Source organism: Ptychodera flava (assembly GCF_041260155.1).
Source record: "Ptychodera flava strain L36383 chromosome 23 unlocalized genomic scaffold, AS_Pfla_20210202 Scaffold_24__1_contigs__length_23054250_pilon, whole genome shotgun sequence".
NCBI lineage: Eukaryota > Metazoa > Hemichordata > Enteropneusta > Ptychoderidae > Ptychodera > Ptychodera flava.
In genome coordinates, this window is record NW_027248278.1 from 1,418,489 (window position 1) to 1,443,660 (window position 25,172).

General features: G+C 37.2%; 2 protein-coding genes across 3 annotated transcripts in view; one reads left to right on the top strand and one right to left on the bottom strand.

Annotated features, from left to right (window-relative positions):
* Positions 1–8,592, top strand: part of LOC139124815 (ATP synthase-coupling factor 6, mitochondrial-like) — a 30,207-nt gene extending 21,615 nt beyond the window's left edge. For both annotated transcript variants that reach the window (XM_070690921.1, XM_070690922.1), the window contains exons 2-4: positions 1,136–1,311; positions 1,984–2,111; positions 8,408–8,592. In XM_070690921.1, coding sequence (XP_070547022.1) covers positions 1,136–1,311; positions 1,984–2,111; positions 8,408–8,436 — 333 coding nt within the window. In that variant the 3' untranslated portion in view covers positions 8,437–8,592. The remainder of the gene's footprint in view (positions 1–1,135; positions 1,312–1,983; positions 2,112–8,407) is intronic.
* Positions 8,593–17,670: 9,078 nt separating this feature from the next.
* Positions 17,671–24,520, bottom strand: LOC139124599 (sodium-dependent phosphate transport protein 2B-like). The gene is made up of 6 exons (XM_070690731.1): positions 24,364–24,520; positions 23,995–24,214; positions 21,752–22,027; positions 20,909–21,219; positions 20,079–20,292; positions 17,671–19,785 (listed from the first exon to the last, which is right to left on the bottom strand). The coding sequence occupies exons 1-6, from the start codon at positions 24,481–24,483 to the stop codon at positions 18,854–18,856; spliced, it is 2,073 nt and encodes a 690-aa protein (XP_070546832.1). The 5' UTR covers positions 24,484–24,520; the 3' UTR covers positions 17,671–18,853.
* Positions 24,521–25,172: the final 652 nt, after the last annotated feature.

Consider the following 25,172-nt stretch of genomic DNA (forward strand, 5'->3'; position numbering starts at 1 on the left):
AAGGACATTGACCAATGTCATAGATATGCACGTCAATTTGTTTTGTGATAGTATCCAATATGGCTGCCGTGCAGCCATTTTGCTACGATTTTTTCATGTACATTGTACAGAGCCATAACTCAGACAATGTCAAATTTGATGAAACTTGATACAGATGTTGATCTCATAGTGTTGTGAATACTGCATTAAACTTTATGAAATATGATACCAGTGATAATCTGTTAAGTGTTAGGATTGTATGCAAAAATGTTTTGCAACATCCTGTCGATTAATTCCTAGTTGACTCATTTTATGAACTTTAGGATGGTTGCCTACATTGGTTTTATGTTTTCATCACCATGGAACTCATTCTTGGCCATTGAGCGCCATCTGTATCAAAGTATTTTTATCACAGACCTAATTAATGAAGAGGACTCTATCCTCTCTGTGGACATGTAATCAAAGTACCATTAACAAGTGGGGACTGTGTCATCAACGATGACTTGTTTTATCTCCTTCTGGTCGGCCAATATTTTACTGTATTCATTTTCACTTGCTGAAGGTTTATCCGTCTTTTGAGGTTGTTTGCAATAAAAAATTTTGTGCACACTCTTAAGTTCAATTCCCCCCCCCCCACCCATAAAATTGTTGAAACCCCCCTTCCTAAATTACTCTTAGGGGGAATAGTCCCCCTCAACTGTAGCATCAAGATGAAACACTAGGATTGTGTTAGACATTTCCCCATTTGGCTAGATGACTCTGCCATCCTTGTTAAATAACTTAGGGCAGTTTGGCGCATACCATTGTCGTGTAGGTATGGCAGCATTGTTAGCACTGCCAGATTCTTCATTGTGGTCAAAGAAATTATGGTTCAAAAGCACTATTTTTGTATGTCATTGTTGGTATATATTTCAGATATTATTGAAGTAGCTAGGTTTATGGGTATTTCTTTCTGCATTGTTTTCATCACTTGTTTGATAAGACGTAAATCTTTTCCATATGATCTCTAATTTCTTCTGATTAAATCAGGCAAATTACGGACCATGGTAGCAGACAAGAATTATTCTGGTCTATCTCATAGTGTATCAACATTGTATAGTGTAGATTTCATTAACCAATGAATTGTACTCACGTGCACATGAACTGTTAATTTCAGATTGCAATGTCACTGAGAGTACTGGCAGGTCGTTCAATTCAGCTACAGCAAGCTGTATTCCAATATGCCAGAAGAAATATTGGTGTGTCAGCTGTAGTCTTCCAAAAAGCCCCAAAGTTGGATCCAATCCAGAAACTATACCTTGAAAAACTCAGGGAATATGCATCTAAGAGCAAGTAAGTTACACGACACTGTGGTGCAGTATGAATACAAAAACATATTTATTGGATCAGATTTATTTGTTGACAAATGGACACAAACTTTAGTCGAAATAGAAAACATAAACTTATGTCACCCGTTATTAGTAGAAATAAATTCTCTATGCCAAATGGAAACCCTCTCACCAAGGGTTCAGTTTCTATGGAAACCGTTTCACCTAAGGTCCAAACTCTATGAAAACTATATCACCTTAGATCTATTCTCTCAGGAACCCCCTATCACCAAGGGTCCACTCTCTGTGGAAACCGTATCACCAAGGGTCTCTCATAATTCTTAGTATATGTTACCTTTTAGCAAGTTTTCCATTGTCCTCCAAAATGTTTATGAGTTCTTAAAATGCAAGGTTGTAAGGTTAAAAAATCATCAGTAAAGCAGTGTTGAATAAACAGCACTTCAAAGTTCATTGCACTTTTTCCAAATGTTGAAAATTACAACAATCAGATCAACCTGTTGTGCTAAAATTGATGAGCTTAGGGTGACAGACCTGTCTAAAATTGATGAGCTTAGGGTGACAGACCTGTCTATGACTTGTGTACTGTATCACCTCTGCCAGGTCAATGTATCAATGATATTGATACTTCAAACCCCCAGGCTATAATGATAAAATGATAATTTATGTTCTATTTCAGAGCATCTGGTGGTTCAATGGTAGACGTGGATCCAAAAACACAAAAGAGTATGCAAGATGAAATTTTAAGGCTAGAAAAACTATTTGGTGGTGGTGATATGACTAAGTTCCCTGAATTTCAATTCAAAGGTATGTGACTAATTAAGATTAGATTAATGAATAGTTCTAGACCATCTTCTCCGAATGCTACATGTAACAGATGTTTGTAGAGTATGTTGTTTAATACAGCATATGTTGGATATTAAGAATCTTTGAGTATATAAGGCAACAGCTTTGTAGACCATGTTTGTAATAATATTAACCCTTTCCTTCCTATATTATAGAGAAACCATGTATACCGTTATGGCCTGAATTAAAATTAGCATATCAGACCTACTCACAACACAGCTATTATCCCTGATATTTTGGAAGTGTTAATGATTAAGTTACATATCATCATAACTGGTATTAAATTTTCTTTTGTTTTAACAACAATGTAACATTTTTTTTGCAAATTGTAAACATGTCTAATTTGCATAAATGTATTAAGGTTTGAATTTGAGTACTACCCGGTACATACCATGGAGGTATAGGTGTTTTTTCAAAACTCCACGGATATTCACACAAAAATGTCTGTTGTCATCTTGCAAATTGTCTTTTTATCTGTCTGTCATCAAAAAACTCACGGTCACAAAAAATATCAGCAATTTGATGCCTAGCTGCACAGTCCGATTCTACCATTTTTATAGTTTCCACGCAAATCTGTTGCATTAGCAGAAGAAAACAACTAGCTGCCGAGTATGAATATTCAGTTACAGCTGATATGTGTATCATTAGAAAGGCCAGGAAATCCCCTTCCCAATGATCATTACATTATACCCCTATAAAAAAGAGGAATTGAGTATTCTAATTGGGTTCTCCTACACATATATGTGCAGTTCGCCCATGAGGGCGCCCTCTATTTCCTACACATTAATTTGCAGTGAGGAATGAAAGTTAACCCATGTTAAAGACTCTGACCTACAACAGACATTTCTACCAAATAAAAGTGACAGCAAATCATATCAGTGAATCTAACATACAATCAGAAAATGGGACTTGGGAAGTATGGATATTGCAAGTATTACAGATAAACCTATAAGTGTGTGTCAACATAATATGCATCATTATTATACATTTAACATCGAGAACAATAGAATTTTGCATGTTTAAAAAAGTGGTACAGAACGACTTCCATAACATTTACTGTTTCACCCCAGGCACCCCACCCCTATGTGCAGTGGGTTCTTTGGCTGCATCTGCTTGTTCAATGTAGAACGGTTTCAAGGGACCCATTGGACGATTGCCATGTTATGTCTCACACTTTGTAGAACAGTTTCAAGGGACCCATTTGACGATTGCCATGTTATGTCTCACACTTTGTTGAACGGTTTCAAGGGACCCATTGGACGATTGCCATGACAGTGCTCTCCCCAGGATCAAGCCAAAGCATATTGGCTAATATGCATAATCATTTGCATATTCATTAATTTGTATTTGGATATGGATATAAGCATGCACATGCACCCACACATACATGTACAGTGTACACTCTCAACAAAATGCAATGGTAACACACAAGTATGCAGTTTGAACATCATGGAAACTCTTTATTACACTTAGATAAATCACCACAGTTTTGTAATTACAATTAAAACAGATTATTCAAACAGTAACAGCAAGTTCCGATTGAAAGCAAGAAATGGTTAGATCATCTGTTTGGAGTTTCATTAATACATATATTGCAAATAAAATTGTCAAAAATTGCCGATGAAGAGGAAAATTCACAAGTTTAAGCTTTACACCATTCAAATGTAATTGAGTTTTATATCGTTTTTGAACGACAAACACCGCGAATAATGTTTCATCACGGGGATCGATTTCAATCAAGGATGTAAAATCTTACAAAGATTCATGATTAGCAATGTTCTCAACGGATGAAAAAATAAGGGGACGACTATTTTGCATATGATTTGCATATAATTTACATGAAACCTGACTCTTTGCTCTGAGAGAACTATTTTGACAGTCAACAATACAGCACACACTGTCACAGAATGGAAAAACATACAGACAAAAAAAGGAGGAAACACAACACTGTTCCTGAAATAGTTTGTTCATTGCTTGTAAAGTCTAACATCAAGAGCACAAATGTGAAATAAATAAATAGCTTTGAACAGAAACTTCCCCTATAAAAGCCGGATTATCATAAATCTATGCAAATGTAAAAAACCACACTGCTAATTGGATGTGCCGTGTTTGGTCCCAGAATTCCGTAATTTTGCCATGATTTAGGCATTCGTTGTCATTGAATCTTGCATATGATGTCTGTGAATACATCGCGACTAAACTTTAGTCAAAATAATGTGAAAAAATGTTCCCAATTTTTTTGTAAGAGAACACATATGTTTCAAAATATGTTCCTTGTACAACCATTTTACCCCTCTTTGCATATGTCACGAAAGTGCCCATCATGATAATTCAAACTCATCATACGGTCAAAGCGAATCCGTGAGAATTCAAAAACTCCCTACCAGTGTATGTACATAGCTGCATCATCAGTAATGCCCTATTGTGCGCCAACGGTCCTGTAACTTCCCCTTTAACTTATCTGACTCCAAAGAAAGGGAAGTATTAAGGGGGAGACCCACATTCGCAGACACTTTTCTTTAATCTGATTTTTCACCATTAAAATGAATCTTTAACCCGACATGTAGTATATGTTTGGGTAGCTCGACAATTGAAGATTATAAATATTGTAAGAATATTTCAAAACCTGTTTGCGTGTGTATGTTTTGCTCAAAAATGTGTGTTTTGAGATTTTTCACTTAAAAAAGTGTAAGTATGAGAGGGTGATGGCCATTGGTGAGCCGTTTACTGCAATCGATAGCAGGGTAAGGTGTGTAAAAAACCGTGTCTTGGATTTTTGATACTCCGCTTTGTTTTTGCACAATTAGCCTTGAAAGTGAGAAGTGGTGGATTCTGAATAAATTAACGGCTTTTGTCCACGTTTGTCACGATATCTTTTGTTTTTGGAACATTATCGGAATTCTGAGACACGGTATTGTAGAAACAGTCATTAACTACAACCTGTGCAAAGATAAGGCTAATCCGTCAACGCGGCGCCAAGTTACACTCTCCAGAAGTTGCGATACATTGCCAAAAACGGAACGGAGTAAATCGCAGAAATGTGTATGCGACCCTTGGAGTCGCACAAAGTCAGCTAAGATTCCGGTTTGCTCAAATTTTCGATGGAAATTCCCAGTCCATAATGAAGTACAGGACTTTTTACACAATTGTCTGAATTTGTGGTAGGAATGAAATGATACATGACGTGAAAATTGGAAGAAAATGAACACTGAAACGGCCAGTTCGCGGCGTAAGCGTTAGGCTTTATTTACACAACTGTCATTCCGAGCTAAATCTGGGGATAATCTTCTTGCTAAATACAAACTAGCGTATTAACTGTGCACTGTTGTGTACCAGTTAAAATTTGATTATCAAGCGAAGAAATGGCTGCTGCTGCGTATATACTTCGTTAAATTATGTGATTTTGCATGCCAAGTCCGATGACACTCGTTTTTCCTCTCTTTTGGTTGCGCAATCGTCACCGCGTTTTCAGCTTCCTGCCCGGAGAGAGACACGTGACAATGAATTACAATGTGGTACATACCGACAAAGACGAAGTTCATTCAGACGCCGTGTTGCGACGTTAGCTTTTACGTTCCGTACTGCATGTTGAAGTACTACCACAGTCCGCCTTGAACATGGCATGGAGCTAAAAACGGACAGCTACATGAACGCGGTTTCCGACCTCAGAAGCACCATTGCCGAGCTAACTTTGTGTTGTGCCAGGCTAAACTAACCAATAGTTAGGCTAAACTAAATACAACACTTGACAATATCTGGTATCTAAAACGATTTCCTAACAGAAAGATAAAAAGTTGGCGAAAAACTGAAATAAATCGATTTTGACAATAAACTTGAACAATTCTAAAAGCGACTTGTTTTGGCTTCGCGAATACCATGGAGGCGAGTACCTAAAACAGATGTGAATCTGTGACCACGCTGACTGAAGACGTCATTCTAAAATCGCGACGGTCGAATTTTTTACAAGTAATGAAATGCGTGAACTTCAGTCAAACAGTTATATATCACGTTCTCTGATATGTGGAAACGAGCATTCGTCGTTCTCCGGTGGTGACTGTACTGTCCGTTGAACTACTATAATAACGACGATAGACAGGCCAGCAGCACGCTGTTTTTCAGCGTGATTGAGTTTATCAACAGAAAAAGTAGTTGCTGATTCGAAAAAAGCACGTTCATGGTTGTTTATTTTTTTTCAATTTCATGGAATCTATTCTATCATTTTCAATTTTGGTTTCTTTAAATTTATTGCATAAGTTTATAATTACCTAATAACAATTAAATCGCAATGATTTTAAAGGTATACTGACATGAATTTGTGCTGTGAAATATCGCATACTTTTCAATCGAGATTGATTTCGACCCTGGACTTCGACTCACTTCATGAGCAGTCCGCCAATAAAAGTTCAGTTGATCGAGACAAATATATATGCTCTATGATTAGCTCCGTACAGATTGAAAAACAAATGCTAGGTCAACATTGTGTTTGCATTGTAAATCACGGCATCATTCTAAACTGTACGTGCATTACCCGCATCACGTTCCCTCTGTGTCCGCATAGAACTTACAAAACAATAAGCTCACGTTTCCTAACCGGGCAGAGCAGACACCGGCGCGATTTTCTCGTTATAAAATTTTGAACTATTGCCATATTTCTAATTTCTACTGAGAGGAATGTTGTTCGCCCAACTGTCGAAACAAAAAGACATCGCAACCATTTTCACAAAAAAGGATAGAAAACTTGTAGTGACGTACAGGAACGTAATCTTCATTGCATGCTTTAGGTGTAAACCGTAACGTAAGCAGTAACAGTTTTGGTTGCCGGACTTCACTGGGCATTTGCAGACGTAAAAAAATCATCTGACATTTTTATCATCAGTCGCAATTAGTTCAGAGCGGGATCAATTTTGAATGTCGGACTTCATTAGGTGCAGACAAACATGTAAACTGTTATCAGAAAAAGACGTAATTTTTGGATTTTCGGAGTAGCCTAGTTTGATTGGGCGGGGTCAGTTTTGAATGTCAGACTATACTTTGCATTGAGTCCACGTCATTTGTTAGCGGACACAAATGTACGTTTTGGTTTTCGGCGGCGATTAATTTTGAATGCTGGACTTTATTTAGCAAACATGTAAAGACAAAGACCTACTATTTGGATTTTCGGCTGTTATTTGTTTTGTACGGGAACAGTTTTATTAAATACGTGTTATAGGAAAACGAGGTAAAAATAACGTAAACTACAATGAGCAGCCTCTCTGTTGTGCGCAAGATGTATCACCAGTTTTTGTTCGAAGCTCAGTTTAGTGTTGAATGAGTAAGCGTTCTGCGTTACATTCCTCGCTTGCGACCATTTCCAGTTTACACCTTTTCAACGCATCGGAAACTGGAGTTTTAAGCCTGACTGTAACTCTGACAATTTCAACTGTTCTCTCATTCCCGGCCATATGCTTGATATTTCGCTTATGTGGACCATGCTTTTGCAATCGACGGCTACCTGCAGCATGTTCAGTAGCCACGACTTCCTGCCGCCAGCTGGGAAGAAGACTGACGCATGCGCACTCCTCCGGACGGAATTAACGTAATCTACTTACGCTCTTGAGATAGCCTTGACTAATCTGGAAACCGTTAAGACATAAGAAAAACACGGCACGCGAACTTGCCTACAATGCTCATTTTTGTTAAAATCTTACTCATTTCCGAGTATGTTATGGTTTCAAACTTATCGTCCACTCAAAGGCCATATTAGACAGATTCAAAATTTACCATAAAACGAAAAATGACCAAAATCACTAAAGGAATGTGGGTCTACCCCTTAATGCATCGCATAAGTGCTGTAGTAATGGCACCACCCTGGGTTGAAGCAGAAAGCAGCAGAGTGTATTAGTTGTGAGTGCAATACAATGATACTGAGAATCAGCGTAGTCTTTTACTCCATCTTCATGGTATGATGTAGACAAAGCAGTCAAACACGTCTTCGATCACTGTTTATACCTAACACATAAGCGATAAAACATAAAATAAACAAGACAGGAGAATAACTTCAAATACTCTCAAGTTAGCACTACCCAGTACTGGCCCTTGAACTAAAAACAGCACACTATTACTATCCAATATTGTGATGATAGCAAAGGTTTTAGGACTCAGACTCGTAAAGTATTATTCATTTGTCTCTTCAGTGAGGTCTTCTAGTTTACCCTACCTGTGCTCACCAAGATTCTCTGCACTATACACTAACACTGTTGTATCTTTTCTGTCAACAGAAATTGATTTTGATGCCGCAGCAAAATAATGGAAGAGATCAATGAAGCGATGGTTTTCTTCTCTCATCCTGCATTGTAGCATCTAAAGAATGACAGTTTTAATATATTGGTGTGTTGAAATGATTGCCTTGTACTTTATCGTTTGTTTGTGTAAAGTTCATTAAAGGATCTCAGTTTAAAACAAACAGTCAGTTTGGCATTGTCTCGCTTTGTGGTTAATTTTGGAAACATGACTTTATGTGCTATGTGACATGATGGCTTGTAATCGTAATGAATCCAAAAGTTTTGTAATATTGAATGTTCAAGATTGCCTTACATAAATTTGATTAGCTCCATTCAAGTATTCTCTCCTGAAATTGACAAGTAATCATTCTGAGAATGAAGCCAGCGTGAAAACTGAATTAGAGACTAAGAGTAGAACCTTAGTAATGACCTTGAAGTGTCAGAAAGTGTCATTCATGATGTCATACAGTGCCAGTAGTGATGCCAGTGTCAGCTGTGATGTCATAGTGTCAGCAGTGATGTCATAGTATCAGAAACTGTGTAGTGATGTCATACAGTGTCAGTAGTGATGCCAGTGTTGGTAGTGATGTCATAGTATCAGAAACACTCTGTAGCGATGCCATACAGTGCCAGTAGTGATGCCAGTGTTGGCAGTGATGTCATAGTGTCAGAAACACTCTGTGGTGATGCCGTACAGTGTCAGTAGTGATGCCAGTGTTGGCAGTGATGTCATAGTGTCAGAAACACTCTGTAGTGATGTCATACAGTGCCAGTAGTGATGCCAGTGTTGGCAGTGATGTCATAGTGTCAGAAACACTCTGTAGTGATGTCATACAGTGACAGAAAGTGATAAAGTGAAGTAAGTACCTCAACAGTGATGTTGTACAGTCTGTAAAAACTGAAATTAAAGCAAACTCATTTCTTCAAAGTTCTTTTGATTAGATCAGAATGGTTAACTTAGAATTATTAATCTTGTGCAGAACCTTGGGTCATTATTTCAGTCTGAATAAAATCACTGTTGGAGAGACGGGTGCTCGGTGGAAGTTCTCCCACTTATGTATTTTTTCTGACTCTGTCATGTTTACTCCTCTTGAATTTCTCCATTCATGAAAGTACCAGATGTTACATCAGTGTTGTTTGTGTTATAAAATTCTCTCTGGTCACAATTGTTTAATGGTTGGGTTCAGGCCTTACAAGTCTTGGTACCGTAGATAGAGTGAAGTCCTTGAATTTTGCAATACTTGATAATCTTTGGCTTAATGAAAATGTACTGATGCCAACTATAACTGATCACACTGAAGACCTGCACCTCATTTCTCTGTCATTTGCAATGTCAGTATCAAAAGCTTCCGGGATTTTCCTTCAATGTCAAGGTGTTAACACTGTAATTTAATCATAATTAGTATGGTATAATAAAGTGTCTCCACTTCAGAAAAGTTGTCCTTTGCTTAACTTATATCTCTGTCTGTATTTTCATGATTATGAAATCCACCATGATGTATGATTGAATCTATCTATTATTGCCACAGTTCCTACATTTCATTTACAATGTATTTTCAAACAAACATTTGAACCGTTGTCATCCTTACAGTGAAATATTGAATATAGAATTCCATTGAACTAAAATTAATTGATAATAGAGGTCTCCTGATTAGGACTTTTCATACTGGAACTAACAGCAATATGTGAACTGCAGTGTTATACAATTGAGACTAACAGCAATACGTGAACTGCAGTGTTATACAGTTGAGAATCAAAAGTAAATTTTGCCATACAATCACTGCTTTGGGAATCTAATACATCCTGCCTTCTGAAATCAATCTAAGATACATTCTCAGTTGGTTCACCTCTGCATCTGATAATTTGTTCAAGAATTTCACTTTGGCTATACCATGGTACCAGGGGTTTAATATACCATTGTACCAGAGGCATAAAGCCTTAGGTTGGCAAAGTGATGTGGTTTACATGTCTTTTTGGGTATCTTACCAACACAGTGAGGCACTGTTCAATATCTTACCAACACAGCGAGGCACTGTTCAATATCTTACCAACACAGCGAGGCACTGTTCAATATCTTACCAACACAGCGAGGCACTGTTCAATATCTTACCAACACAGCGAGGCACTGTTCAATATCTTACCAACACAGTGAGGCACTGTTCAATATCTTACCAACACAGCGAGGCACTGTTCAATATCTTACCAACACAGCGAGGCACTGTTCAATATCTTAACACAGCGAGGCACTGTTCAATATCTTACCTACACAGCGAGGCACTGTTCAATATCTTACCTACACAGCGAGGCACTGTTCAATATCTTACCAACACAGTGAGGCACTGTTCAATATCTTACCAACACAGCGAGGCACTGTTCAATATCTTACCAACACAGCGAGGCACTGTTCAATATCTTACCAACACAGCGAGGCACTGTTCAATATCTTACCTACACAGCGAGGCACTGTTCAATATCTTACCAACACAGCGAGGCACTGTTCAATATCTTACCTACACAGCGAGGCACTGTTCAATATCTTACCTACACAGCGAGGCACTGTTCAATATCTTACCTACACAGCGAGGCACTGTTCAATATCTTACCAACACAGCGAGGCACTGTTCAATATCTTACCTACACAGCGAGGCACTGTTCAATATCTTACCTACACAGCGAGGCACTGTTCAATATCTTACCTACACAGCGAGGCACTGTTCAATATCTTACCTACACAGCGAGGCACTGTTCAATATCTTACCTACACAGCGAGGCACTGTTCAATATCTTACCTACACAGCGAGGCACTGTTCAATATCTTACCTACACAGCGAGGCACTGTTCAATATCTTACCAACACAGCGAGGCACTGTTCAATATCCTACCAACACAGTGAGGCACTGTTCAATATCCTACCAACACAGCGAGGCACTGTTCAATATCCTACCAACACAGTGAGGCACTGTTCAATATCTTACCAACACAGTGAGGCACTGTTCAATAGTACTGAATATCTTGACCTTTAACAAACTCAATGGAGTATTTTTGCTTTCGGAGTATAGGTGATGCCAGATACCAGACTATGATGCTTGATAAAGCCTTGTTTGAGCGTCACCACTGGTGCCTTTTGATAGAAGGTTAAAAGTGATACCAATAGTCATTTGCATAATATGTATGGCTGATGTTGCAGTACAGAAGCCTACGCAGCAAAGCAGAGTGGCAAGGTATGACTATGTAGTTCATGATATCATGCCAGCTTGAACTTGAATTTCAACAGTTGAATTTCAACAGCACAAGAGACAGATGTTGAAGTAGCAAAGTCTGTAACATTGTACATGGGGAGTCATCAGAATATGTCTGTAATATTTCATTATAACAGCAACCACAGTATCAGAATTCTCAGTTTGTTATTTAAAATTTCAGACTGTCTTATAATCTTATAAGTTTACAGCGTTTCAAATTAAACCAGCCTGATGTGTAAGTTATTAATCGTCATAGTGATAACCAGCATGGAGAGGCATTTGAGTAAAGGTGAAATGAAAAAATAATTTTCAAATGTGAAAAAAACTATAGCATTTTGTTTATCCTATCTCACATATGCTCGTTATGATAAAAAAAATTGTTGGCGATGTGAAAAATTAATGTGATATGCCTGCCATCGTCCTTAGTTCTGGGTTCTGTGGTTAGTAACGTCATTTGAGTCAAACACAAGTGGTTTGTATCACGGAGGCTGTTAACCAGCAGAGTGTAAGACCTCCGTCGTTATTATTATTATTAATCTTTATTTAAAGTCGATAACTCCATAGGTGAAACACCTTTTTTCATGGAGGTCGAATAGACAAAAGAAAAACATATTACACTTTACAGCACAAACATGAAAACAAAAAACACAGAAGTACAAGTATATAAAAAAAACTATGAAAAGGCATCAGAAAAGTAAGTATTATACAAAAAGTTGTTACAAGATTTCTTAAAACCAGTTGTGTTTAGCTTTTAGAACTGCAAGATGCAGTCAAGTGGATTGTACGGAAACACAGTCCCTCCTGTGACAGAAATAATACTTGTATTTTTTCATATTTACTGTAGTTTAGACCATGTTTTCAAACACAAAGTGACGAAAATTTTAATAAGTTTAGAGCCCCACAAAACTGTGGTTTGGAACACTGACTGCAAAAAGTAGCAAAATGTGTGTGATATGAATGCGCCAATTTTTGACGACGCTGCCATGTACTGTGTGTAGGACAAATGAACAAGTACAGTTTTCTGTGAGTGTCAGTGATAATCTTAATATTATTAAACGGATGATCTCTTTTTGGGATGTGGTGGCCTGAAAAGGGCCGTTTGGTTTTTGATCATCTAATGATCAGTATACTGCTTCAGTGTCAGGCCATGGCCAGTGAAGTCTCTCTAAATGCTGCTGCACTTCTCATCACACAATCACGCAAATTTGACCATATTACACCAGTGTTGATTGACCTGCATTCGCTTCCAATCGAAGCTCAAATAAGATTCAAGGTTCTGTTAATTACTTATATAAAATTATTAATGGTATTGCACCCATGTACTTGAGCAACTTAATTGAGTTGTATGTTCCGGTAAGAAATCTATGGTCCATGGAAAGCTACGTTTAGTCTCGCCAAAAGGGAAGTATAATAAATAAGTCCTATGGCCATATGGCCTTTTCTCAGTGTTCATGCTCATCAGAGATTCGCTCTGCAAAAAATGTTGAATGTTTTAAACGTGCTTTGAAGACTCACCTTTTTACTGAGTTTATCAACAGTGATTTTTAGCCATTTTGCTCATTGTCAGTGTTTTTACTTCCTTTCCAAATTTCTTTGTGAATATTTGTGACTTTTTATCTTAAAAACAATCTTTGCTCTCATTTTAGTCATGTATTTTGTTTTTCTTCAGTCATCTACAGCGCGCTGAGACGTATATGTAGTGCGCTTTAAAGAAGTTTTTTAATAATAATAATAATAATTATCTCCAACATCCCATGGATGACATCGATGTCCCAGTTCAGGGAGTCAAGAAGTTCCTGCGTCTATGAATGCAGTCTCCTTAGCCTCTGTGACCAGGAACAGGATTGGAATACTTCGACTATTCCCCAGAGTACCTCGATTGCTTCAACGTGCTCGTTCGGGTGTCGTAGCCTCAACGCCATTATGAATGGTATTCTGATTGTGTACGCATGTGTATGGAGTCATTAACAGAGTTGTTTGCTTTTTATTTTCAAACCTGGTCTTTCATATCATTGAATTAATAGAGAAGAATGAAATATTGAGAGTAATAGGCCAGAATATCGTTGTACTCTAGCTAAGTCTTCGAGGTCAGAATAGTCTGAACCGTTCTCGCTGTCACTAAGCAACATTATGTTTAACTCATATGACGTCACCAGACGTCCTCTGATGGCAAATTTGAGAAATCGATGAACAAAACTGATTCTTGGTCAGCCTTGCAGATCGAGTTTTTGGCAAAATGGAAAGGTGGTCTTTAGACGTTTTCTAATTTGCACTTTAATTTGTCTCTAATCTTCTTGTATATACCTAATACACAGGGTAACTTTTAGGCTATTTTTTTTCCTTTCATTTTAAACCAATTTTTGAAAGGTTATGCAAATTACCTGTCACGTGATAGTTATGTAAACAATGGTGACACTATGATTACCAAAATCTTCCCCTATATCTGGGCTTTCAGAAAATGTATAATTTACGGGGGTTCTGAGAATTGTTAGATTAAAGAGGTTGATTTTTTGTCTTGGAACCTTAATGATAAAAATTAAGTCACAAACTTGACAATATTTCCTGAAATGTAATATTTCAATTGAAAGAAGAGTATATGTAGAAAAAAAATGACTGATTTGTTTGCATTCTTTATCCTCATTCTAAAATGGCAAGGGTTGAAAGACTGACACTCAAAAAAGTGATTAAAATCATGATGAGCAAAATTAAAATGCCTCCTAATCAAAATGTAAAAAATTTATTGCCAGACAAAATATAATTTGAACATATCAGAAAATTTGACCAGCCAGAGCGGAGGTAAATTCTTTGGAAATCTTGAAATTGGGAGTAAAAAAGAAGCCAGAAAATTGGATGATTTGCATACATTTGCATAAATTAACACTTCTTAATCATGCAACTTAATGATTGCTTGACAAGCTCAAAGGTGAACTCAACCAATATTTAATCTTAGGTCTACTAATTAATTAATTGTAGTTGAATATTTGCAAAAAAAGTGATTTTGAGTAAAATACACTGTGTTGGGTGCAGCGCATCCTTAAACTAGCAAGTTAGGGTGTTAAAATCTGGACATTGAATATCTGTATATCATAGCCAACAATGACTCTTGACTTTGCTGAGACATGGAGGCATTTAATATAACATTATCTAACATTATAACATGCCACATGCTCATTCTGTGTTGTGATTTGCCAGAGTACGTCATGTGATGAGAAAATAGATATGTCTAGTCCCCACCGCACCGGATCCACAAAAGTGGCGTCAGAGGGTATTTTTTGACAAACCATTTCCCTAGGGAAAGAGTTTTGACCACATTCAGAAAAGTGACAGGTCACGTGACCTTAGTGTCGTCTGCAGTGAGTTTTCTAACAATGGCAGGTGACTGGAACATGATGTGCGCCCAGGATGAGCGACAAGCCTATCTGTAAAACAGATTTTCCATTCCAACAGCGTAATAACCTGAACAGGTCATTGACGAAAAAGGAACCTAGGAAGTTGCTGGGTATGCTTGGAAATATTTTTGGAAGAAAGTGACTGATCACCAAGATCGCCAAGTAAACATGTATCAATGGAAATATCAAAACACATTAAAAAACTATAACATAATACAACATGAGCATGTGGTGTGTTATAAACACCTGTAGCATGGTCTTTCTTCTAGCACTCGTTTATTACCGGTACCCCTTATGGCCATGTTTTACCAGAAACACATGTTTACAGCAATTTGAAACTCAAAGTTGTGGTCTGGCAGAGGTATAGTACTATATGTGCTGCAAAGTCTTAATGGCAATGGATACTGAAAATTTTAACACAAAATACATCTATTCACTAAACTTGCAAATGTAAGCAAGTTTTCCTGTGGATAAACGGTTACCCTGTAACACATTCAGGAATAAGATGGACAGATTTGGAGTGCTGGATTGCGTCTTTACAAAGCGTGCAAGACATACCCTTTTAACCCACCAGGTTATCGTTTTGAGGAAACATGTCCACTTGGAGACCTTTAACTCTGTCCACATTACAGTATTGTACCAAGTCCATGACAATTCAAGGACCTTTTCACAGGATTAATTGGAGACAAACCAGAATTTAGGGGAGAACAATTTGATTGGGGGGGGGGGGGGGGCTAGAGGATTTCGGAAAAAAATTATCGGCAGGTAAAGAAGCCAAAATAAAAATTGATCCAATTATGTCTTGAAAAAAATAATCATAGCAAACTAAAGAAAAATATGTAATTGATTGTGATTAACTCAAGAACCATTTATTAAAAAACTGGTATTCAAGAAAAAAAATTTGCAATGATTCCACATGCAGAAAAAAATAGATGCAGGACAGAAATAGAAAAAAAACCATTCTGCCGAATCAATTTCCTCCTCAGAGTAGATTAACTTCAACTTGTTTTGTGTTATCCAGTTCATAATATCATTGACAATTTCTTCACGGGAAGATACGGCAGAGGTGGTATTGGATTTCTTGAAAGACAGGTACAGCGGATTTCATCAGGGGGTTGATGGAACTGGAGTTTATGGCGGTGGATGAGCTGTCCAAGTGATGATATGTAGATTATAAATAAGAGAGGTCCAAGAACAGAGCCCTGAGGAACTCCGTATCACAGCATTTGAAATAATGATCTTTGTCCTTTTAATGTAACTGACTGAGATATGTCAGTGAGATACAAACAAAGCAACTGAAGAGTAGATTTGATTCGAAGATTTGATAAACGCTGTTGAGGTGAATCATGATCTATTGTATCAAAAGCCGCAGATAGATCCAATAGAACCAGCAAAACAGTTTGTCCGGAGTAAGAGCACTGAGAAAGTCATTATGGACAAGGAATGCTATTACAGTACTATGATATTGTCTGTAAGCAGAATGCTGTCACAGTACTATGATATTGTCTGTAGGCAGAATGCTGTTACAGTACTATATTGTCTGTAGGCAGATTGAAGTGGATCGAGTTGATTGTTTTCGTTTAAGAAGCCTGTCAGCTGAGCAGCAATGACCTTTTAAATTAACTTCAACGAAAAAGGTAGATTGGAGTAGCTGATCAAGACAGCTTTTACCTGGTTGATGACCTAAGACAGCTTTTACCTGGTTGATGACCTGAGACAGCTTTCATGTGGTTGATGACGTAAGACACTGAAATGATTACAATGTAGACGTGTTGGATGGAAGTACATTGTTATTAGTGATGATGAAATTGATACAATTTTGAAGAAAGACTTGCTCATGTGTATTCTTTTCGATCAGATTGTTTATGACAGTTTCTCAGAACCATGTCTGGTTTTCTTGGTAAATGCAATTTCAGGTGGTTCTCCCAACAATCAGATTTTCACACTCAGTCACTAAAAATTTAGGTAGTTTTTATAAATTTTCAAGGACTTTTTTAAGTTTAACATGCCAATTATCAAAAGTATCATTATACAAAGCATTTTTTGTACGATTTATCAGTTAAATATCATTACCAATCATTTCACAAATTTCTGTGGCTTACCAATTTGAAAGGATTTTCCAAGATCATGTGATTTTAAAGGACTCAGGGGGGGGGGGGACTCAAAATTCAAGGACTTTCCTATGAGTGTATTAGAACCCTATAAACATCACTGTCATCAGTTCTAAGTGGCAGTTCTCAGTGCAAGTGAAATGTGAGAAATTTTGGCACTTCCTAGAGGTTTTACACACTAGAGAGCCATAGTCATAAACGACGTGCCTCTTTATGGCAACAGCTTAGCTTGATTTTGTGTAAGTCAGTGGAGAGGAATTATGCTCTGGCTCGCGAGAATGTCAGAGAACAGAATTTGAACAAAAGTAGGCAAACATTAAGTCCATGCAGGCATCCATATTTTCCAAGAATAAATAGCCCAAGTATTTCCATATGCCAATTTTGTAATATAGAACTCAATAGAATTCTACCTGTACAAAGAAAGATGTACCAAGTTGTGTGTAATGCTCTGCAGGTCTCATGGTCACAGCTGAAGGATGTCCTGTTGCACAACTCTCATTTAAAATATACAAGAAACTGTATTATATACAAATGCACTTTATTCAACCACAACACCAATAAACATTTCTAGATGTGAAATTCATCGCTAATATAATATAAAATAACTATTACTATGAAAAGCAAAATTTAAAAATAGTATAAACTTTACCAGACTTAAAAAAACTAGGCTTATTTCAATTTAGCTCTTGTGCTTGAACTGAATGGTTACAAATTAAAGAGGCATACAGCACAATTGTACATTGCATTGGTTGCAATTTTCTGTGCAGCTAGCAAGTTTCAGAGAATGTTTTCTGAAAACGCATCAATATTTACACAATCAAAGTAACAGAATTGAGATTGCATCTCTGCCCCTTTAACATGACAACATAAAAAAATATATTTGCTTTCTTATAAACAGTGCCTCCATGGCTTATAAACATCGCTGAATTGCAAAGTGTAATTGCCTTGATGTCACAAAAAAAAAAAGATTTCAAAATAATACTATTGGTACAGGTCAAATAAATAAGTTAAATAAGTCTCTGTATTTATTGTATTTGGCAGCAATATTTTCAAATATACCATTTGACCAACAAATATTAAACCATGTGAATCAAGCACATTTCATGTTCTGTTGATTTGACAATAAATAGTTCAAATGATTGACCTCTTTAAATAAAGATCTTCAGGAATTGATGAATACAATTTCATCACTGAATACTGTTTTCTCTACTGCTGGCAACTGGTTAGTATAAAGTTTTTAACAGACTAAAAACCTGCATGCTCTCTCATCTAGGTCTGAAATCCTGGGTTTTCATTTTTTTACAACCTTCCAGAGTTAAAAAATGAACGTTTGATATGATAGTAGAAAACTAATTTTAATGGAATCACAAACATTGGTACTAACGAAAACATGTTTTACAAACCAGTTTTTCCAGCTTATAAAGTATTACAGTAAACTTCTATGGTTTAAAGAAAATCCAAATGTTGTGAAAGATCCAGAAGCAACAGCCAAATGAAAACAATTTTGGAGAACACCTTTGAATGTCTTTTCAATAATGACGCAGAGTTAAAATCTACCTTATGTCATTTAACTTATATCACAGCAAGGCTGTGAGATTTTAAAATCTAACATGAAAAGTCAGATTGTTAACCTCAGTTTTTTTCTTCAGAAAAATAAGGTCAATAAGTTAACACTAGAATTAGAAAAAAATGCTTTCTTTATATTTACACAACAGTTTCTTTGGACAACACTAGTTTGTCATAAAAATCACTTTCCTTCAATGGGACCTGAGATAAATGACTTACATTGAAATCTTTTTGTTTTTCTTTACAAGTTTCTTTACAACATGGACACCAATAACAAGTCCTACATAGTTTTGTGAGCACTGTATCAAGAGGTTCCAGAGAGTGCATCCATTTTGGTAGCCAATCCCAATTTCTGAGTTTCTTTGGCAGGCATTTTGGAGCTTTTACTTGTAGTACATTGATGAAAACTATGATCAGGAATGAGGTCAATGTTGGAATACCAACTGCTGCAAGGTACTGCCACCCAGCGATGGAAAGTGCAAATACAATACCAGGGAACAAGAAAAACATACATATGAGGTAAAGAGCTGCAAACCAGCGATACTTTGCCGTTGTATTTCCAAATATTTTTGCAATTTTAATTGGAACACGACGTGCTGGTGGGATAGGATACCAAAGAATTATGCCTGATATATTAAATAGAAGATGACAAAATGCTATTTGAAGTGCATTTGCTAATTTGCCTTCAGAGCTAGCAAGAGCTGCCAATAAACCAGTGGCTGTTGTTCCAATGTTAGCTCCCAGTGTCAGTGGATAGGCACGGTCCAAAGATACGACGCCAATACCAATCAGTGGAGTCAACGCTGATGTGAAGATAGAACTGCTCTGTACAAGTAGTGTCATGGCTGCACCAACAAGTATTGCAATGTAACCTGTGAGCCATGACATACAACCTGGGAAATCAGAGTTGATAGTTTTCTTAATTACTGATGAAATCTGACCCCGCAGTAATGAATGCAGTAACTTCACCATGGCGATGAGACAGGCACACAGTATTGCCAAGGAGACAATCAGCATGATGACACCAATCACTGTATCACTCAGGTCAGAGTTCACAAATAAATGATCACCTGAAAATAAAAACAATTACACAATTATAAGGATGTACAATCGTGTTTAACGGTTTTCAAATAATCACTACCTTCCTAAGACTGTTTTGTTTTACTCTCAATTGAATATTCAAACTAAATTTCTACAATGCTGTTTAACTGACCTTCTAAATTTATACAAATTGGTGTACATCTTTAATCTGCTCAAAGAGGTAGGTTGAAAGATCACAATAGTGAAGTTGTTTGACATCTTGCGGTATCTATGATGAGTGTATACCGTAACAAAGGTTGGTGAATTAAATTATTGGACTTACATTTTTGAATTGGCACCTTCCTGGTGTGTTCCATCTCCACTGTGATATTTTGCAGCCTTGTTGAATTGTCATAGCCTTCACTGGTCACATTGGCTTCTATTGTTACATTCACAAGTTCTGTTACTTTCTCTGTAATACACCATTTCTTGATCAAACTATCACTCTGGGCTGATTCATCTCCAACGGCTATCTTTGTGATCACTTTCTTATCAACCTGAAATAAATAACAACAATGCTGTCAGTACAACCCTCCCACACTCTTTAAAAATTAAGCTACAAATTAGTAGTAGTGACATCAATTACCAGTCCATCACCCATATATTGGGAAGATGTAAACAATGATACTTCAGGCAGAACTTCCTTTGACACTTGAAACGTTGATATTGCACCCTTTGGAGAATGAAATCTGTTACATTAAAGGGACAAAGTCGCCCATTTTTTCATGAATTTTGTTTGATACGAGATACTACTTATATTGTTTGACATGTTGAAAGATACTGAATGAATGGGTGACCATGCATATATTCGACCCTGGTTTTGGACATGACACATGAAACCAGGGCGAAAATAAATTAATAGTCATGACCATTAATTCATTTTTGTCATGGTTTCATTTAATTTGTCTAAAATCAGGGCTGTATATATGCATTGTCACCCGTTCATTCAGTATCTGGCAACATGTCAAATAAATTAAGTAGTATCTCGTATCAAAATTCATGAAAAAATGGGCGACTTTGTCCCTTTAAACTGGCAAGCCTCTGTAATTGAAAGATGAATGAATTCTTGAATTAATGCCAATTATTAATACACAGTAGTAACAGATAACTTACCTGTATTACTTTGTCAGTGAAGGGCTTAGTTATAACTGATAATAGTTCAATATCAGTTGCTTCATTTGATTCCAGATGCATACTTTTCACAATCATGTCTGACAGGTGATACAAATACTGCGTTGCTATCTCCAATGGCAACAGAATCAACACAGATAACCAGTTGAAGACATCATGGATGGTTGCACCAGCAAATGCACGACGGAATTCATTGCGATCATGGGCTTGGAAAATTGATACTATTGTGTTTGTAACAGATGTTCCAATGTTGGCACCCATGACGATGGGAATGGCTTGCTCAACATATAATACTGAAAAAACAAAACAGAACAGACATGTAAATTTATAGTATAATCTTCCCACGTCTTAATCTTAATTTCTTTTAAAATCTAACATTCATATGCTTTCAAAGGTTCCTGCAAAGTGAATGTTGCTGCATAGCAATACACATCTTGGCATGAATATTACTGATGCCACATAATTAAAATTAGATAGGAACATATTACTCTAATGTACTGCAGTGTTTACGCTAGCGCTCGCCACACACGGAAAATGCAAATATAACTCCATTTGGCGGAATTTTTTTTAAAAGTCATTAGCCACACTTGCGAATTGAATTTTTCAAATCATGACCGTCCATACTTTCGCTTTTTCATACAACACCTGCACGGAGGAGTCAACCACCATCGGACACTACGATCGACAGCTCTTTGAAAATATATGCACGCAATGCTATTTTGTGTGGATTTCGTTGTTGTTGCAATTTCATTTATTTCCGCAATTATTACATGGGTATCAAGGAGCAGCTATTTTAACAACGATCAAAATAATGTGACGACTTACTTTCTGCAGCAACCATGGATACGACAATGGATGTAGTTGTACTTGAGCTCTGAACCAGGACTGTGGCTAAAACTCCAATCATTAATCCACATATAGGATTTGAAAGGACGGCATTGGATGAAAATGCTTCACCAGCTGTTTTACCACCAAGTAGACGGAAAGCAGCACTGAGAAAACTGAGTGAGCAGATGAACATGTACAGTAGTGCCAGCAACAAGACCACTTTACCAAACCATTCAATTACAACTCTTTTCACTTTGCCCATGAAACCAAGGTCTGAAGCAAAACAAAATTACGAGAAATAGCACATTACTTATGCAATGTTTTAGTAATAGTGCATACCAGTGTTGTATAAAACAACTGTAAATAAAACTGACATTAACATTCCATTCGGAACTACATACATGCCACAGTTATATTAAGCTGTCATAACCATGCAATGCTGCACTAAAAGTCAAACCACAGAACTGTTGCTATGAAAAAAACATTAACCCTTTTCCTGCCAGACAGTATCACTTCCCTGTGTTTCCTCTGGCTTCTGAAATTTTTTAGTAAATTTACGAATTGGGTATTGAAACTTTTCGTAAATTTTGAAATTCATAAGTAAACTTAACCGTGCCAATACGGAATATCATTCAATCAAATTGAAATTAAGTACCACATGTGCTTAGACAGATCTATTTTGAGGTTTGGGTTCTTCAGCTCTCAATCAACTAGCTGCTTCCTTGCATTCATATATTTACGAATCAACAATGAAAAAAATTAGTAAATCATCTAAAAAATTAGTAATTTTACGAATTTGAGAGTGGCAGAGGAAATACAGCTTCCCCATCAGCTAAGTCAGTAAAAAGTGGTATTGAGCCAAAACATGAAAGCTTGACATTTTATAGCATCTTTGGTCCAAAAAAGGAAGTTTACAGTATTTATCTTTTCAACAGCCTTCAAATGTACAGTATTATCTTATAATACACCATATGGAATATGTTGTTTCATTAATTCTAACCATCTTGACCTGATAGTGAAATATGGACTTGGCAGGAAAAGGGTTAAAACAACGCTGCTGTGTATTTATCTGTGTTCATTCCTATGTTGTTTTCATGTTTTCTGCGTGCTTGTTCGTTGAAGAATTTTAAAAAGTTGAGAGAAAAAAACTCGCGTCACTGCATCATTTTTGCAGTATATCTAGGATGAGAAACCAACTTTTCCCCTTGGGCTAAGCTTGTATAAAGAAATCAGCCTGTTTAAGAAATTGTATGGAAACATAACCAAAATAATAAATCAACCCCATAGCAACATTAGGGGGCAAACGGAACGGAAAGGAAACAGTTTTGGTCAACAATCCTGCCAATCTTTTTCCTGGTCAGTGGGAGTAGGCAATATTGACCGCTCCAGTTTTTGTGCTTGATTTCTCAAGCCTTGAGTCAAGACTCAAGGTCCTGACAGGCTATGCATGGTTTTCGAATTTACAAAAGAGTGACGATAACAAAAAAAGAGATCCGACAGGTTAACGTACGCTACGCTTGTCAGCCCAAATAAAAAATGAAAATGTCCTTAGGACGCGAAAATCAATTACAGTTGTGATTTTAGTGAATAGGAAACACATTTTACAACTACACTGTACACACGATTTCGCCTCGGTATCAGTCGTGGTGTGCATGTGGTTATCATGTGTACCGGCACATGCTAGTATGCTGCACTGTCATGCCATATGCTGCAACACTACAAAACACTTTATTTTTTCGACTTCATAATGTACAAAATAATATATCCTAACAATGACGTTTAAAATCGGCGGTAGTATTACACTGTTTTTCTTACGATAAAGTAATTTCATCAAAGATTGTTCTTATGTTAGTTTTTCAGAGCCGGTGACAGCACGTGGCGCGTTTTATCACACCCCTTCCGTTATGTGCAAGGACACAGTGCCGGTATATACAATCTATTGTATAAATATTGTATTGGAATCTCCGGTTAACAGCCGGTTTGAAGTGATTGTTTGAGATGAAACGAAACTGTTTCAAGATTTTACAAAAATGTCAAGAAGTCAAAAGTGGGTCTTAAAATATTGCTTGTTCGGAACGCGGTACAGTTGATACTTCTCTTACTATTAATGTTAGGACCCCGCGTCTTGCAATCGTTAGTTTGTGATGTGTGTCTAAGATAATATCGCGAAAATCGGCTCCGAGCACAATGTTTCAGGCAGTAAGCAAGATAATGGGAAGGGAACAAACGGTGAAACATACCTTTCCATTTTGTCGAATTGTCTTGGAGTTCGGGAAGAGCCCACGGATCGAATTCCTTATCCATTTTTCCGAAAGAAATTTCTTCGTCGGCATCCTTGAAAGGTTTCGTGGCAACGACACAGTTGTTATACTCGACTTTCAACTTAATAGGCGAGGCAGCACTCATAACGTCTTCCATCGGAATTTTGTACTCTGCAAATGGAACTTCCGTACCTTTGCCCTGCATCAAAACAAAGAACAATAATTATATTAACACACAAATATTACGAGAAATAGCGCGCCAATTTTTGATTGAAATAAGTAGGACTCACAAAATCCAATATCTTTTACAATAATTCCGACTGATTAAATGTATCATACATCACCTACCTGATTATCTAGAAACCGCTCGTATTCAGGAGGAGGTGTATCTGGCGATTTTTCGTCACTACGACCCTTAAGCGAGGGAGAACTATCGTCTGGATACGGAGCCATTTTCGGACTAACCATCGACTGTTTCACTAAATCACTTATAGGTCATCGTACAGTCCACGCACACTCATGTAAATCTCTACGCGAATTCATCACCTAGAACTGTAAGACACCAGTTTACTTTAGTCAGATTTACATACATGAATTATGGTTATTTTTTAATCATTATGAATGTTTTATTGTAACGAATGTATTTTATATTATCGTTAATTAATCAAATTAATTACGAACTATTTTATTTACTGCGGCAGGATAACTAGTACGCTTAGCACAGAAATGGCGCGAGTTTCAAAACGGTGTTTTGTGATTGGTCGTTGAGTGAGAGTGGAATCCCATTCAGTGACACATGAAGTCCACATGCACGAACCATGTTCGGCATTCCATGCATAAGTTGGGGACAGGATGGAGCTGGAGTGACGATGATCGCTCCAATTTCCAAACAGGAACAGGACGTACACGAAATACCGGGAAACCATCGTAGCTATAATACTGCTTACATCATCGTATCGTTCATATTTTTTCAATAACCATCACAACAATCTGTCCCTATAGCCCTACGTACGATGCTTCAGCTGTGTGTTTCCGGCGATACGCCTCCCACTCATCGTCGTAAACCACACGCCTCTTTACGGCAACAGCTCAGAGCTACCCGTCAAGAGATTACGCCGGGAAACTTGATTTTTGCGTAGGTCAGCGGAGCGGAAATT

What these genes read in the sequence shown, in the direction of transcription:
- LOC139124599 (XM_070690731.1), bottom strand. Translation starts at nt 24,483, where the DNA reads ATGGTTAGTCCGAAAATGGCTCCGTATCCAGACGATAGTTCTCCCTCG. An exon ending in AGCGGTTTCTAGATAATCAG is followed by an intron (nt 24,215 to 24,363) that starts GTAGGTGATGTA and finishes GTTTTGATGCAG; the next exon opens with GGCAAAGGTACGGAAGTTCC. An exon ending in GAAGGTGCCAATTCAAAAAT is followed by an intron (nt 19,786 to 20,078) that starts GTAAGTCCAATA and finishes TTTTATTTTCAG; the next exon opens with GTGATCATTTATTTGTGAAC.